Raw genomic sequence first — 16,369 nt, 5'->3', positions numbered from 1 at the left:
AATGCTTTGGAGATTTTTAATCATGAATCATATAATAACATTCACTGAGCTTATCAATGTACTTTACTTTTTTTTAATTAGGTAAATTAGAGATGAAAATGAATATTGAGATTAAAGAAAAAGTTATAGATTAGTTTTGTTATATAATAAGCTGTTTTTGTCTTCTTTTGTTTTTCTCTGAGAGGAAAAAAATCTAAAAACATCCTGAATTGTCTTTCTTATTGTTCCTATCCTTTTGAAAATTATGATAGGAAAATGTTCATCTTTAGGCTTGTGACTGATAAACGCCAACGCCTGAACAACTAAAACAATTGACTAAATGATCCAAATTATGAAATAAACCTCTATTATCAATTACTTTATCAATTACATCTCATTATTTATGAAGCTGATTATGTGTTTCAGCTAAAACTGACTTTCTTGTTGCCCCTATCATTTTTCACATTATGATTAAAAAATTACAGAAAAATTACCATCTTTGGGTTTGAGAGTGATTATTTGTAATTACGTATAAACACCAACAAACTTTTTCTATTGACAAAATGATCCAAATCATTTAAAAAGAACCTAAATTACCAATTACTTTAAAAGATAATCTCATCATTCATAATCTCATTATTTACAAAGGTGATACAAAGCTGCAGCGCTAATATGTTTGCAGCATAACATGAAGCAACAGTGTGTAACTAAACGAAAGACCACTTTGAAGTTTGTTGTTAGCTGTTTATCAAGACATTACTATGGAAACCAGTATGATCATGATGTTCTGTAAAACACGAGGCATCGGCTCACAATTTTATCAGGTCCTCTTATCAGCAGGAAATGACATGAGGTGATTTCACTGTAGCAGGTTGAAGAAATTTGGTGCCCATTTTATCAGGTAATAAAAGCCATCAGCAGTCATCTTATGACAGCTCCGGGCAATATCCTCAATCGATGTCCTGATGCATTGATTACATTTTGTTGGCACACAGCCTTTGTCCCTGACCTATTGTACCTATAAAAAGGACTCCCTGGAGTATTTGTGTCAAACTACCTGGGAAAAGGTAATCATCAGTGCAAGACGGTTTTCGTGGGCTTAATTTTAGAGGGTTACAGACTTTAATATGTGTAGCAATTAGTTTGATTTGATCAAAATCTGTACTTCAATCTTACAGCGATTCATGAAATTGTGAATAACTATTATAAATAACTATTTGTCGGTGTTGCAGATCACGCGCTGCAGATGGAAAAAGGATCAACTGATTCAACATGGCTCGAGTAACAATCTTGGCTGGTAAATCATTTTATTTCAGTTGCTGATTGATTCAAAAGTGTAAAATTCTGCAAAATAATAATCAATATATTTGTTTTTCAGGTTTGTCCCTTTTGATTTGTCTTCAAGTTGGTATGTATTGATCATCTATATATGTTACTGACACGTGTTTCTGAATTACATGACTTAAAATGAGAACAAAAAAAATTCTCCTCTTTGCAAAAGTGTCTTCAACCAAACTGGCATGCTACTTCACCAACTGGTCCCAATACAGACCAGGTGCTGGCAGATACATTCCTGAAAATGTAGACCCCAACCTGTGCACACATCTGATCTACGCCTTCTCTGTAATCAGCCCCTCAAATGAGATAACAATGTACGAGTGGAACGATGATGTTCTTTACAGATCCTTCAATGCCCTCAAGAACAGGTGAGTGGTTGAAATATTACTTTAACTTTGGCTTCGTTTTCAATAATTAATAGCAAAAGTGTGCAATGTTGATCAGCTGTTCTAGCATGAATGGCAAAGTGGTTTTCAAATAATTCTTGACCCTAAGCACTTAATTTTATTAATGCAGCCAAAATAAAAAGAGGAAAAAGTTACATGCAAAAATCTCAAAATAAAACAGATTTAACAAGGCAGTGGTTTTTAAATGAACACAAAACCCGAAACCTTTGACAACTATTATATATATAATGTTCTACGAGCTTGCCACTGTTTTTATTGCATTCTTGTGATGATTCTCATATCCTAAAAATCTTTATACGTACTAAGTGTTTCTAAAGAAACTTATATTAGTTTCTGTTATAAAATGTATTTATACCAGGATAAGAAACCTTTTTAATGAAACACCCACCATTCGCCAAATGTAGCATTCTTGTTGTTGTTTATTTGTTTTGCATCAAATTTGGTAAAGTTTAAACTGTGTTCATATATAAAAGGCAGACGTGTCAGAGAATGATTTGTGGAATCAAGCTCAAGTTGAGCTTTTGGCAGTCAGCATTTTGATTTTATTAAATGAGACATCACAAGAAAGAATAAAATTAGGACACTGTATCCTCATACAACCTGTTTTAAGGGGGTGCAAATTGACTCATTACTGAGATATAAAATCAAGTTAGCAGTACTGTGGTTTTTCAGGCCTATAAAAATTCAACCTGTTTGTATAAACAGAAGAGTCATTCCCTACTGAACAAAAACAACCCAGGTTTAAGACAACTTCTGCCACCTCGGACCACAAAGAATTACTAGAAAAGACTCATCATTGTTTACACCATTTCTGAAGTGAAGGTTTCTAATGCAACATTTTCCTAGGATTTGTGAAGTTAAATGAATAAAAAATTGGGAGAAAATGAAAAGACTAGGATGACATTGCATGACATAAGGAATGAGGACTTGTGAAATATAGCATAAAGTCTTTCTCACATGGCTTAATTATAAATCTACCTGTTTTTCTACATATCCATCACAGAAACCCCCAGCTGAAGACTCTGTTGGCTGTTGGTGGCTGGAACTTTGGCACTGCACAGTGAGTCTACATGACAACAGCATCACAAAGCTGTAGAATTACATTATTTCACATAACAACAACAAATTCATCATCACCTCAACATATCTATAAACTTTCCATCTCAATAGGTTTACCATCATGGCTTCAACTCCTGCCAGTCGCCAAACATTCATCCAGTCTTGCATCAGATTCTTGAGGCTGCATGGCTTTGATGGACTTGACCTGGACTGGGAGTATCCTGGAGCACGGGGAAGCCCACCAGAGGACAAGAAGAGATACACAGTGCTCTTACAGGTTAGTCTGGAAATCAACGTATACTTACATTACACTATGCACATTATATTTTAGTATGTTATTGTTATTTTTATATGTATTTTACATATAAAATATGCTTTCTCACTGAAATGAATGCACAATATCATCCTTGTCTACTGTATTCTTGCGTCTAGGAATTGCTTGCTGCCTTTGAAAAAGAAGCTACTGAGACCAAACAACCACGGCTCTTGCTCACAGCTGCAGTGGCCGGTGGGAAGGGGAACATTGACAACGGCTATGAGATTGCCGATGTGTCAAAGTGAGTTTATTTGATAGGAAGTCACTAAAGTTCCAGTCCTAAAGATTTCATCCCACTTTTCATTTTGCAGCACTGGAGGTTACTTCAATAAATGCAAGTATTAATTCATACTAAAACACTGCAGGTCCCACAGGGACAGCAAATATTCGAGGAGAAGAGCTACCTGCCGTTTTATTTACTATACACACATTGCTTAATGTGAAAGGCTTAGATAGCTAACCACAATAATAACATGGAGAAAATGATGTAGAGAGGTAGTTACATAATGTGAATACACTGAATGATTTTTGTTGAATGATACATGCTGATAAAGAAGTATTAATGTTACAGTTTGATTACTTTAAATATGTTCATGTTCTTAACTTATTTTACTTATTATTATCATTGATATTATTTTGTTACATTGTATTTCATGGTGATGTTTTACAGGTTTCTAGACTTTATAAACGTCATGACCTATGACTACCACGGAGCCTGGGACCCATTCACTGGTCACAACAGCCCTCTGTACCGCAGCTCCGTAGATCAGGGTGATAACATATATTACAATGTGGTGAGTGAAACTTTCAACAACATTCATATATATTTCACTACAAAATATTATTAGAATAATAATAGCATTATATAATATACTATTTTTTTCTCTCTCAAAGGACTTTGCTATGAGATATTGGAGGGACCAGGGAGCTCCTGCGGAAAAGCTCTTAGTCGGTTTCCCCACATATGGACGCACATTCACCACATCAACAGCTGCTAATGGTCTTGGAGCTACAGCCACAGGACCAGCGAGCGCTGGGCCTTACACCCGTGAAGCTGGGTTTTGGTCTTACTACGAGGTCGGCTAACACAAAGCAGCATATGTTCAGTTTTATTACACCACCAAGTTTTCCATTAATACTAATGACTAATTAATGGAGCAAACTAAGATCACAGACTGTGTGAAGGTGTTGAAGTATTATTTTCTTCTCTACAGATTTGCACCTTTATCCAAACAGGCAGCATAAAGTGGATTGATGAGCAAAAGGTGCCCTATGCCATTAAGGGCAATGAGTGGGTTGGCTTTGATAACAGGCAGAGCTATGAAATCAAGGTAACCATACAGATTTTTGTTTAAGGTGATAATAAAAAACAAATCAGAATGTTCGTATTAACTGGCAGCTATATCTTACTGCTCTTTAAAGTAGTACAAACATCAGGTACATCTGATGATTATTAATCTGTGTAGTTATAAACCATGCACATATAGTTTTTAATAACTTGTTTTGGGCAGAAGATGGCACTCTTATCACCTCACAACTATTTTTTTATTTTTTGTATAAAATGTGATTTATTCTAGATACTTTCATTTTATACATGTTTCAAAAAATGTTGTTACCTGCGTCACAGATATGATAAAATTTCAGTTACATGTTGGGTTTTCCAGCATATGTTTAAACTTTATCATTCACTGTTTCGGTCCACAACTGGTCATGTTTAAAAGAGTCTTTAAGCTTTTTGAAAGAATTAATGAATTCCCTGCTCTGTGTTTCATATTTATATTTGGATACATTTGGTTACTTTTGGATTATCCACTGGGAGACATTTGGTAGTTTTAAATTGCAACTCACAGTTTACATTTCACAGGCACGGTATGTAAAAGACAACAGATTTGGAGGAGCATTCGTCTGGTCTCTGGATCTCGATGATTTTGCTGGACAGTTCTGTGGACAGGGACATTATCCTCTCATTAGTTATCTGCGCACTCTTTTGAATTCAGGTAAACAGAAAAAAGCATAAACATGGACATGTTAATAATTATTAGTGTCATCATCTCTACTTAAAAGTTTTTTTTTTCTCCAAAATTTCTTATACTTGTATATATACTTACTGTATTTACTAGATTCTCCACCACCTCCACCTGTAACCACACATCCACCGCTCGTCTCTACGATCCATCCTGGCCCAACAGCTACTACCACTACTGCTACTACTACTACTGCTACTACTACTACTGCTACTACTGCCAAAACAACCTCAAGTCCTGTTTCCGGAAGTGGATTCTGTGCTGGAAAGCCAGATGGCCTGTATGTAAATGATGAGGATCCCCACACCTTTTATCAGTGTGTCCATGGACATGCATACATCCAGCCATGTCCAAATAATCTTGTTTACAGTGATGCGTGCAAATGCTGTACCTAAGTGAGACTGAATAAAAGTTGTCTTGACCTAGCAAAAATGTTTTTTATTCTTGTTTTTTATGAGAACCACACTGCCTGGACAGTCACTAAATGCAGCTACTATAGCCTGAATTACATATAGGCCCATTTTAAAACTAGGATGGGTTTGCCAAGATTTGCAGCTAGCTGCACAATTTTTCTTTAAAGGTTAGAATCAGAACAATACTGAATTTTTGGTCTCTAGATTGAAAATTGCACACCCAGTTAATGTATTTGAAACGGGAGCAGGTTTGGTTAATTCTTACATGAAGGCAACTGAAACATTGTACAACAAATACAAATCTGCTCATGTTTCTGTTTTTCTTAGTTGGTCTGGCATTTTCTTTTCCTCAAAACCTGCTGTGGCTGTCCCCGTGCCAGCATTGTAACAGCTGGCTCAAACACCGAACACAATAAAGGATTCAATACCACAGTGAAAGGTTAAACTATTATTTGAATAGATGAATTAATAAAAGAAAAGAGTGGCTGCTGCAGCACAGTATAAAGAGAGAGTGAGTCAGAGCTTTACAAACAAACAGCTGACATAAATTGAGCCAACAAGCAAGCACATGCACTTTCCGGCCATCTGACCAAGCTGAAAATTAGGTTTTGTTTTGAGGAAAATTATGTGTCAGTTAGTATAATACTTGCTGCGATTCCACATCATTGGTACTCAAACTTGTTCAATGCCACAGCTCAATATAATATTTAACAATTGCTAAAATTAAAAATGGATTTGGGGGCTTTTTTGCAAGGTTGAATTTTAGTAAAATAAAGGTTGGTGCAATAGCATCAGTAAACTTTGGACTGTTGTCCCCATAAAAATCATACTTGATTGTCTGGCATTCATGTAATATCTTCCCCTAGTGTTTTCCCCAGACTGTTGATAGATTAGTGGAGTTTTTACACTTGGATTAATCAATTTAATGCCAAACTATTACATAAGAAAGGGTTTTTACAGTGTAGTGTGTGTCAGTATGACATGGCAATGGTACTTTCATTTATATAGCACATTTCATGACATGCAACTCATGTGTTTAACATAGCAAACAGCACAAAAAAAATAAATGAAAAAGCAAAACTCAAACTTTTCTTAATCACATTGAGAAAAGCAAAAATGAGAGAGGTCATTTTCATTCCCGACTAGATTCTCATCATCTGGACATTCACTGACCCTATACCTCTTCCTCCGTGTACCATTGTGGTGCTGCAGGAGAATGAAAACCCTCTTAGGATATCTAATAAAGCATAGGCAAATTATAGAAATTACATTTTGTGGGTCTTCTGCAATGTTCAGTTCCTGCATTACTGTCATTTCGTATCATTACTGTCATTTCAGTCTGTCACTGTGAAGCTGACAACATGATGAGATCATAATATATTCATTATAATATTCAAAATTTGTGCATATAATGTGATTTTACTGTAATGAAATTAAAATGCTAAGTTTCTTTTGTAGGTGTATAACTGCTAAACTGCTGCTTGGTATTGGGCTGCTAGGCAACATGATGACATCATATCATCTGATAAAGGTAAGATCCTACAGGGGCCTAAGATGTACCCGTGTGACGGTTTTGGTTCCTCAGCTCCTGACAGTGTAGGAGTAGTTCACAGACAAGCAGACAGGCAGGGGTCGTGTGTAAAATAGTAAGACAGCTGTTTTTGTATTTCCGCCTAATTTTAACTTTCAGGTCCAGGTGTTTGCAAGCTACACAATGAGCAATCTTAGGTTTTCTGCAAATGTTGTAGAGGCTTTCAAAACAATATGTGTTTTGTGTGTGTGTGTGTGTGTGTGTGTGTGTGTGTGTGTGTGTGTGTGTGTGTGTGTGAGTTCATGAATCAGTTACTATTTGACTTATGAAGCAATACCAGAATGTCCTTAACTTTAGCACATTTCGTTTACTTTGAGTTAATGATTATCATAGATTCTGCATATTTTTTTTCTTTACTGCTCTGTTTTATTACATTACCAGTCTGACCTCAGCTATCATGCGCATCCTAATTGTGATCTCAGGTAAGGGAAATTGAAATACAAATTTTGCAGATGCAAATTTGATATTTAACTATTTGTATGTAACAAAAAAAAATGTAACTGTTAAGGTCTCTGTCTCGCCTTTGGCAGTCTGGGTGAGTTCATAAATCGTACTTACCCTTTTATATTGGACAGTCATATAATGTTTTAAAGAGATTAAAAACTGTTCTTTCATATTTAGTCTCATCCTCCAGACTTGTGTGTTACTTCACAAACTGGTCCCAATACAGACCTGGCAATGGGAGGTTTATGCCTTCAAATATTGATCCAAACCTTTGTACGCACCTAATCTATGCCTTTTCTGGTATCAACGAGGCAAATGAATTGGTGACCATAGAATGGAATGATGAGGAACTCTATAGATCCTTTAATGGACTCAAACAAAGGTCAGTCCATTCTCTCTTCATATCACTTACAAAATGTTGAGAAAAAATAATCTTTGCTGCTGTGTCTTTATATTCCCACAGGAATCCAAATCTTAAAACCCTGCTGGCAGTTGGAGGTTGGAACTTCGGAACACAAAAGTGGGACACTAAGCATAAAACAATTACCAATCATAAATTTTCTCTTTATGCAGATCTTTTTAATTGTGCCTTTCTTTTGTCAATCGGTTTCACAGGTTCACTACTATGGTGTCAACACAAGCCAACAGAAATACATTTATACAATCTTCTATCAAACTACTGAGAAAATTTGGTTTTGATGGACTAGACTTAGACTGGGAATACCCTGCAGCAAGAGGAAGCCCTCTGGAGGACAAGCAGAGATTCACAGTGTTATGCAAGGTGAGATTTGGAGTTACTGATGTTTGGCATGAACCATAAAGTTACCTTTCTTCTCTGTGGTTTATAGGAGCTACTACAGTCCTTTGAGGCAGAGGGAACATCAACAGGACGGCCCAGGTTAATGATTTCTGCTGCCGTGTCTGCTGGTAAAGGAACCATTGATGCCGGTTATGAAGTCTCAGAGATATCAAAGTAAGCTTATTAGTAATATCACATCGTATGCCCTGCAAAACCTGTTTTGCTGACCTTGACCTCTCATGCACTTTATCAGGTATGTCGATTTTATTAATGTGATGACATATGACTTTCATGGTACCTGGGAGCGTGTCACAGGACATAACAGCCCCTTATACAAAGGATCCCAAGATATTGGGGACCATGTTTACTTAAATACTGTGAGTAGATGGGTTCATTTTTCTCCCCTGAAAAAGAGGGATTATGTAATCCATTCCGTTTGTTTGTTTGTCTGTTTGTTAGCGGTCTAGTTTCCAAGATATAATTTCAGATTTTATGTAATGATAGATACCAACAAGCTGATCTAAGGTGATTTAATTTTCATGAAAATCAAGTCAATGTGAAAATCAGTAAAACTTTACATACACAATTTTTTTTTATGGGTCATCTTCAGACTTCACAACAATATAGTAGGTCTTGGGGGGCATGCGTACCTAGGTTGGCCAAACATTTGATCTTTATGAAATAAATTCAAGAAACCATATTGAATTATATATCATTTAAAAGGGTATGGAGAGAGCAGCACAAGAAACTACACCATCACTATGACACTATATTTCTCAAAATTACACAATGACTGAAAATAGGTTAAAAATGTTAAATATGTTAAAATCTCAAGTTTTAAAGCATGTAAAAGACAAAGATTTCAGCTAATTCTGCTCCAGTCATATGAATTAAGATGAAAAATACAAACCTTTTAGTATGTATTAGGAAAAAGCTTTCATTTTGATTAGATCGTCTCCAAATTTTGAAGCAATATATTAGTCAAAGGGGGACATAAGCACTTTCTTTTTTTGAGCTCTTTAAAACATTTTTTGATACAACATTATATGACTTCACAATGACACAAAAATATTAATATAATGCAGAAATGACTATGAAAACAATGCAGATATCATTATTGGCGAGAACAATACCAGTTATCAGTGCAACATAAAACATCAGAGTTTTAGTATAGCCCTTGCCCTTCAAGGACAGTTGTTTCAGACTGCAATTGCTCTCATCCACTCTCCGCTTTTCCACACAGTTCTCAACCAACTGACGATGGATTGACATTGATTGTCACCATTTTTACACCCTTCTCTATCTCTAACACTTGAGAATTTAAATCACGAATTATTTATAAAGTCAGTGAGTCACTGAACCTAATAATATTAATATTAATGACAATATAACTTACATATATTTACATTTTAGGATTTTGCTATGAGGTACTGGGCGGAAAAGGGAACACCTGTACAAAAGTTAAATATGGGCTTTGCTACATACGGACGCACGTTTCGTCTTTCTACTCAATCCAGTCAAGTTGGAGCCCCTGTCAGCAGCCCTGCTGCTGCTGGCACATTTACAAGGGAGTCCGGCGTCTGGTCTTATTATGAGGTAAACAGCACTCTCATATTAATATTTTCATTTTAAGTCAGTTCCTATGTCTTAGTAGCAAATCAGTGTTAATATATCAAGTTGCCACACAGAGTACGTTTTTTTATCCGTTTTCAGATTTGCACCTTTCTTCAAGGGGCCAGTGCCCACTTGATTGAGGATCAGAAGGTCCCATATGCCACCAAACAAAACGAGTGGGTTGGATATGACAATAAAGAAAGTTTTATGACTAAGGTAGACATGTGCTTCTGCATGTTGCTCAGTTTTTCTTTGCCAGATAACATTGGTACTAAAACCACATATCACATTAAAATGCGTATACTGTTATTAAATTGTTCCTATTGTTACTGCTTCAGGTCCGTTACCTAAAAAACAACACTTTTGGAGGAGCCTTTGTCTGGGCTCTGGATCTAGACGACTTTAATGGACAGTTCTGTGGACAGGGACGATACCCCCTCATCAGTTCTCTTCGCTCTCTTTTGTTTCCAGGTAATAAAATTCATACATTAGCATTTTATGTTCGTTTTGAACTAGCCAGTTACTTATTAGTATGCATATTTTCCAATTAGTCAATATAAATGCTGTTAATGCCTTATTTGGGATAACTGTATTCTATCATAGTTTCCTAATGACTGTTAAATGAAATACGTAAGAAGGCTACAGCACAATCCTAAGTGACAATCCTAACATTATTTGCTCTTTCTCAATAAAAGACTGGTCATACTGTCATAAAAGCACTCGAGGATGATCCTTTTTTTTTTATAAATAAAACACAAAACAAGTGTTCAATGTATCCAAATGAATACTGGTTAAATCTTTGAACTTGTGATGTAAATTCTCACTCACAGCAAACACTCTAAAGCTACTATTACACTGACACTTATTAACCCAGACAGGGTCTGTATAATATGAAACAGAGAGACACTGTTGAATATCTTTCTGGCCTTTTACAAACCGAAAGCTGGTCAGCTGAAAGAAACAGAAAGTTTACGGAGGAGATCTGTTCTGAGCATTTAGAAAAAAAAAATAAGGAAAAAAACGTGTAAAAATATTTTAATACCATTTTAAAATGTCTAAAGTTGTCCATTAAAAAAATATTAGAATAAAATGGGTGTATAACTCTAAATTTGATTAAGGTTTATTGGAACACCTGAGAAAAGGACATATTAATTGCAACAGGGAAGTGTAAAGAGGAAAAACTTGTACGGAGCCTTTGTGTGCCAAGTGCCAAATTTCTAATGACTTACAGCTCACTTTAGAACAAGGAGCAAATGGAAACACATTCTAGAGACCATCATTTAATAGGAGGTTATCTGAACATTATTAACATTTGCAGTTCATAAGAAACAACTGCAGTTATTAAGGGCTATCAAAGAGTATTGACTATAGGCGTCTACATCCATGTACAACAGCTTTAATTACAAATTTTTTAGGTTTTGCGAAGAATTTTATTGTTAGCATTATTAACAACTTTGACTAATAAAGAGCTTGTATGCTACTAACATGCACACTACCAAACGTTTAATTATTAACTGATTATTAATTTGCGCACCCTAATTTAGCATTATTTTTATGTAGTATAATTTTTTTATTTTATATTAACTAAACGTTAACTCCTTTAATTGCATTTAACTTAACTTACTGATAAGTAATAATAGTAATTTATGATTCTTGTGATTATTATTATTATCATAACTTTATAGCTATTGTTTCTACAGATCTTCCTCCACTTCCAACTGCTCACACCAACCTGAATCAGGAGACATCAACAAATAAGGATCGCATTTTGCCTCATCCCAGACCATCAATCGCTACTACAACCACTGACAACTTCTGTGCTACAAAAATTGGTGGGCTCTATGCCAAACCTGATGCTCCAGGTTCTTTTTACAACTGTGCCAATGGCATCACGTGGATCCAAAACTGCCCAGCTAATTTAGTCTTTCGAGAAAGTTGTAAGTGCTGTGACTGGCCCTAGAGACTCTGGACTATTTGTTCAGAGTTTGGGGTTTCAGCTTGTTTTTATTACCATATGGGTCACTATAATGTTATGTCACATTTGGACAGTTTTGATCATTTTAAACACAAATGCATGTCCTTCATCTGAATTTTATTTTTTTGAGTTTTGGCTTTCAGAGTCTAATCCTTATGTGAACCAATCCAGGTTTTGCAACGTATGAAATAAAATATGATTATAATTACATTATTCATCTGAGGATGCTAACTGTGAAGCAAGACCCACTGTTTCTGTGTAGATAAGATTGAAAAGTTGCCATCTGAATTTCACATTTACACATTAACTGAACATGAACTCTGACCAGTTGTCATTGCCACAGTAATCTCAGTCTTGGTAGACCATTGCATGCTAAACTTAACACTGTTCGATGTATGTGTATTCAGTTGAAAATATGCATCACATTTACACAACTATGGAGGACGAACAAATAACTGCAACAATAAAAGCAGCACTGCTAACTGTTCAGTCTTTTCCTTCCATCATGCAAAACTGTCCATGGTCCAAGAGATCACTGCCCTCAGGAGGCTACAATATTAGGTTCTTCTTATATATTAATGAGAGAAGACAGATGAAGTGCCACCTGCAATTTTCAAACCTCGCATCATTGGGCAACTACTGCCTCTGTATTATTGGCCAATAGGAAGCACACCTTTTAGATCACAGCACAGAACTTTTAGGGGCCTTTAATTATATTTATTTTTATTTTGTGTCAACTCATTTTAAGCTTTTCAGATACAAAACAAATTATTTTGACATTTGTTCTATAGGTGGTTTCAGATATAGCTCATTACCTCACCTGTCCAAGTGGTTTCTTCATCCCAGTTCAGTTTCCCAAATCAATTTTCAGAGCACTTTTGTATGGACTCTGGCAGGGATTTGAATGGACAGGTGTTCCCTCACTTCAAGTATCTGTATTGTTTTCTGGTGTAGGATAAATCAAAACTCTGTTTAAAGCATTTACCATATTCAGGGTGGTAAAGTTGTAAAGATATGTTATCTAATCATCTTGTAGTGTCACCTTTTATGGTGTGTTGTGCAATCAAGTCTAAAAGACTTTATTAGATGACTAATTTCTTTTTGCAAACCTTCTTGTGCTTTGAGGTTTTGCGTATGACTACCGTTAATGTTCCTCAAGATACTAATATTCAAACATTCCCACATGCAGGAATCACGCCAGTAGACCCCACAGACCAGCTTGACATCGAAACCTCAACCATAAAGGGATAGGGAAAAACCATAAGAATGAACCATAAAATTAAAATTCAAAAATGAAAAATTTAAGTGTTTTTTTAAACTGTATTTTGTATTTGCAGATTGAACATTCAGTTTTTTCAAATTAATATGAATTTGCATGAGTTTTAATTTGTATCATATTTGCAACATATTTTATTTACTGATTTGTTTATTTAATTTAAAAAAAGTAGAAATCCACTGTGAAATCTGAGTCAAAATCTTCAATCGCTTATGACCTTCATTTTAAGCATCTCAAGATTTCATGTTTTGGCTGCTGGGTTAATGCAGTTTAATTTTGAAGGTCATTATGTTCCATCTGTCAAAGGTAATATGCAAATTTGTGCAAAACCACTTGTGTGTCATTTGCTTCAATTAATAACTGCTTAACTTTCTATCCTCTTGTCTGCTTTGCTCTAAATTAAAGCCATTTTTATTGTAAGTAAAAATTTCCTACTTGGATAAGGCTTACACATTTTCATAAATGTTATTTATTCTTAAAAAGACATTTTTTTTTTAAATGAACCTGTGGTAAAATTGCTCATATGTACTGTATATAGTACACATTTAAAAGGGAATTTCATTTTGTGTTTCACTATAAAATATTATAGAAAATTCTGTTAGACCAAAGTCGCCAGGATTCAGACTCATCTGAGATTTTTAGTACATGCAAGTATGGAATAATTTTGAAAATCCTAGGTGACACAAGACTCGGGTTGACGACAACATCCCATCTAAAATTGTGCACAGACTCAATCACATTTACAAATCTGGAATCATTTTAATGAGTCAGCCAGTAAAACACAGCATTCTTTGAACATGAAGTCCAGTGTTTGATTCAAGTTAAGCATCCCTGTAGGTAGTGCTGCCATTTGTACCATTCATTATGAGCAGTCCAAATCAAAAAGCCATGAAATGTATCTTTATGACTGCACTACTATCACTGTCCCACAAAGAAAAATATTTAATAATTGGTTAATTGTATCATATTATACCACCATAAAGTTCAGAAAAAAAATAGTGCATCAGTCTGCATATAGCACCAAAACTTAATCTTGAATGCAAAATTCTAGATAGCGCATTCACAGTGATTTTACTGCAGAAAGGTCAGTGCTCTATCTAGTCACATATCACTGAAAAGAGTCAGTAGTCCACATAAAAGATAAAAGTACATCCCACTTTGAAATTAGCAAAATTGTAGTGTCTGATTCTATAATGCAAAAGTTATTTAGTGCAGTATCCGTGCATTTTGTATGCTATTCATGTGTTCATCTTATCACCAATGTGTCAATTGCTTAGAGTTCATGGACCGAGCTGTGGGGCTCAGGGAGCTTCCTAATGTCACAGTTCTGGATCAAATTGAAGTAAAAAACGATCATCTCCTCGTAGTTCTTAGTGGAAATCCTTTCATTGATGCCATGGAATCTGAGAAACAAAGAAAAAAAAAAGATTCATGGTACCTGGAACAACAAAGTATTTTACATATTCCCCTCTTCTATTCATGCTGCATGATCTGTATTTCTTGAGAAATAATCACTGCACGTGGAATTCTTCTTACTGTATTTGTTCAATTTTAAATTGAGGTCTGCAGCCATTTTTGGCAAAATATATTTTGTCAGTATTAAAAGCTGCTGAATTCTCACCTCTCAGGGTCACCTGGCTTAAACCAAGCTGGGGAAAACCGATAAATATTTTTAGTCAGGTCAACGAAGTGTCGACTGTCTGTGTTTCCAATACAGATACCTGCACATTTAAATATGATAACTATTATATATATAATGTTCTACGAGCTTGCCACTGTTTTTATTGCATTCTTGTGATGATTCTCATATCCTAAAAATCTTTATACGTACTAAGTGTTTCTAAAGAAACTTATATTAGTTTCTATTATAAAATGTATTTATACCAGGATAAGAAACCTTTTTAATGAAACACCCACCATTCGCCAAATGTAGCATTCTTGTTGTTGTTTATTTGTTTTGCATCAAATTTGGTAAAGTTTAAACTGTGTTCATATATAAAAGGCAGACGTGTCAGAGAATGATTTGTGGAATCAAGCTCAAGTTGAGCTTTTGGCAGTCAGCATTTTGATTTTATTAAATGAGACATCACAAGAAAGAATAAAATTAGGACACTGTATCCTCATACAACCTGTTTTAAGGGGGTGCAAATTGACTCATTACTGAGATATAAAATCAAGTTAGCAGTACTGTGGTTTTTCAGGCCTATAAAAATTCAACCTGTTTGTATAAACAGAAGAGTCATTCCCTACTGAACAAAAACAACCCAGGTTTAAGACAACTTCTGCCACCTCGGACCACAAAGAATTACTAGAAAAGACTCATCATTGTTTACACCATTTCTGAAGTGAAGGTTTCTAATGCAACATTTTCCTAGGATTTGTGAAGTTAAATGAATAAAAAATTGGGAGAAAATGAAAAGACTAGGATGACATTGCATGACATGAAGAACGAGGACTTGTGAAATATAGCATAAAGTCTTTCTCACATGGCTTAATTAAGATGTACTAGCAAAAGGGAACGTGAGACGAGCTGATTGGTGGAGTCGCGGAGTCGTTAAACTGCCACACACTGGCAGACAGACGGCTGTATCCCAATTCAGGGTCTGCAGCCTTAAAGTACGCAGCCTTAACGGTCCACAAGGGCCGCGTACTCAAAGACTGCTAAGGCTGGAAGTGCGAGACTTGTGAAATGGGACGGTCTATCCTCCGTCGCGCTGCCCAGGTTGCCTAGCAAGCATGATACTAACAGCTAGAAACGTTTCATACAGCATTATTTGACAGAAACGAAGGAGAAAACCTTTTGTTCATGTGTTTGTTTGTTTCTACATGAGCTTTGATTTGATAAGTATCTGAGACTGAGACCACGGGACTGTGAAATTATGATTATTGGGCTTCATTTCTGTACTGAACAGTCATTTTAAGATTAGCTAGTAAATAACAATTACCTACTGTTGTTCATGAGACTAAAGTCATCTTACTTTGGTAATGTAAATATAATATGGCCAATATTAAAGTTATTATTTCAATCATTATTAGTTATTACAGCAGTGAATGAACTCTGTTTCAAATACTGAGCTTCAGTAAAGATTCAAGCTGCATTTATTTATATTTCCTGTCACCTTAAATCTTCACTC

The 16,369-nt window shown here is 35.4% G+C and overlaps 2 protein-coding genes across 3 annotated transcripts; both read left to right on the top strand.

The window, feature by feature from the left end:
• Positions 1-955: 955 nt before the first annotated feature.
• Positions 956-5,609, top strand: LOC100698915 (acidic mammalian chitinase). Its single transcript, XM_005448561.3, has 12 exons — positions 956-1,046; positions 1,212-1,276; positions 1,358-1,387; positions 1,481-1,685; positions 2,728-2,784; positions 2,895-3,060; positions 3,216-3,340; positions 3,770-3,893; positions 3,994-4,176; positions 4,314-4,430; positions 4,964-5,096; positions 5,220-5,609. The coding sequence occupies exons 2-12, from the start codon at positions 1,252-1,254 to the stop codon at positions 5,516-5,518; spliced, it is 1,464 nt and encodes a 487-aa protein (XP_005448618.2). The 5' UTR covers positions 956-1,046; positions 1,212-1,251; the 3' UTR covers positions 5,519-5,609.
• A 1,804-nt stretch (positions 5,610-7,413) lies between these two features.
• LOC102076721 (acidic mammalian chitinase) lies at positions 7,414-12,441 on the top strand. 2 transcript variants are annotated; one of them, XM_019349750.2, is made up of 12 exons: positions 7,414-7,549; positions 7,636-7,662; positions 7,749-7,953; positions 8,035-8,091; positions 8,187-8,352; positions 8,420-8,544; positions 8,624-8,747; positions 9,784-9,966; positions 10,084-10,200; positions 10,323-10,455; positions 11,685-11,945; positions 12,029-12,441. In XM_019349750.2, exons 1-11 carry the CDS (start codon positions 7,525-7,527, stop codon positions 11,942-11,944), a joined length of 1,422 nt encoding a protein of 473 aa, XP_019205295.1. In that variant the 5' UTR covers positions 7,414-7,524; the 3' UTR covers position 11,945; positions 12,029-12,441. The 2 variants fall into 2 exon arrangements, with proteins under 2 accessions (XP_019205295.1, XP_019205294.1); XM_019349749.2 differs by having other exon boundaries at positions 11,685-12,441.
• The last annotated feature ends 3,928 nt before the right edge of the window (positions 12,442-16,369 follow it).

This window comes from Oreochromis niloticus, linkage group LG20 (assembly GCF_001858045.2).
Source record: "Oreochromis niloticus isolate F11D_XX linkage group LG20, O_niloticus_UMD_NMBU, whole genome shotgun sequence".
Classification (NCBI taxonomy): Eukaryota; Metazoa; Chordata; class Actinopteri; order Cichliformes; family Cichlidae; genus Oreochromis; species Oreochromis niloticus.
This window is presented reverse-complemented; position numbering and strand designations above follow the sequence as displayed.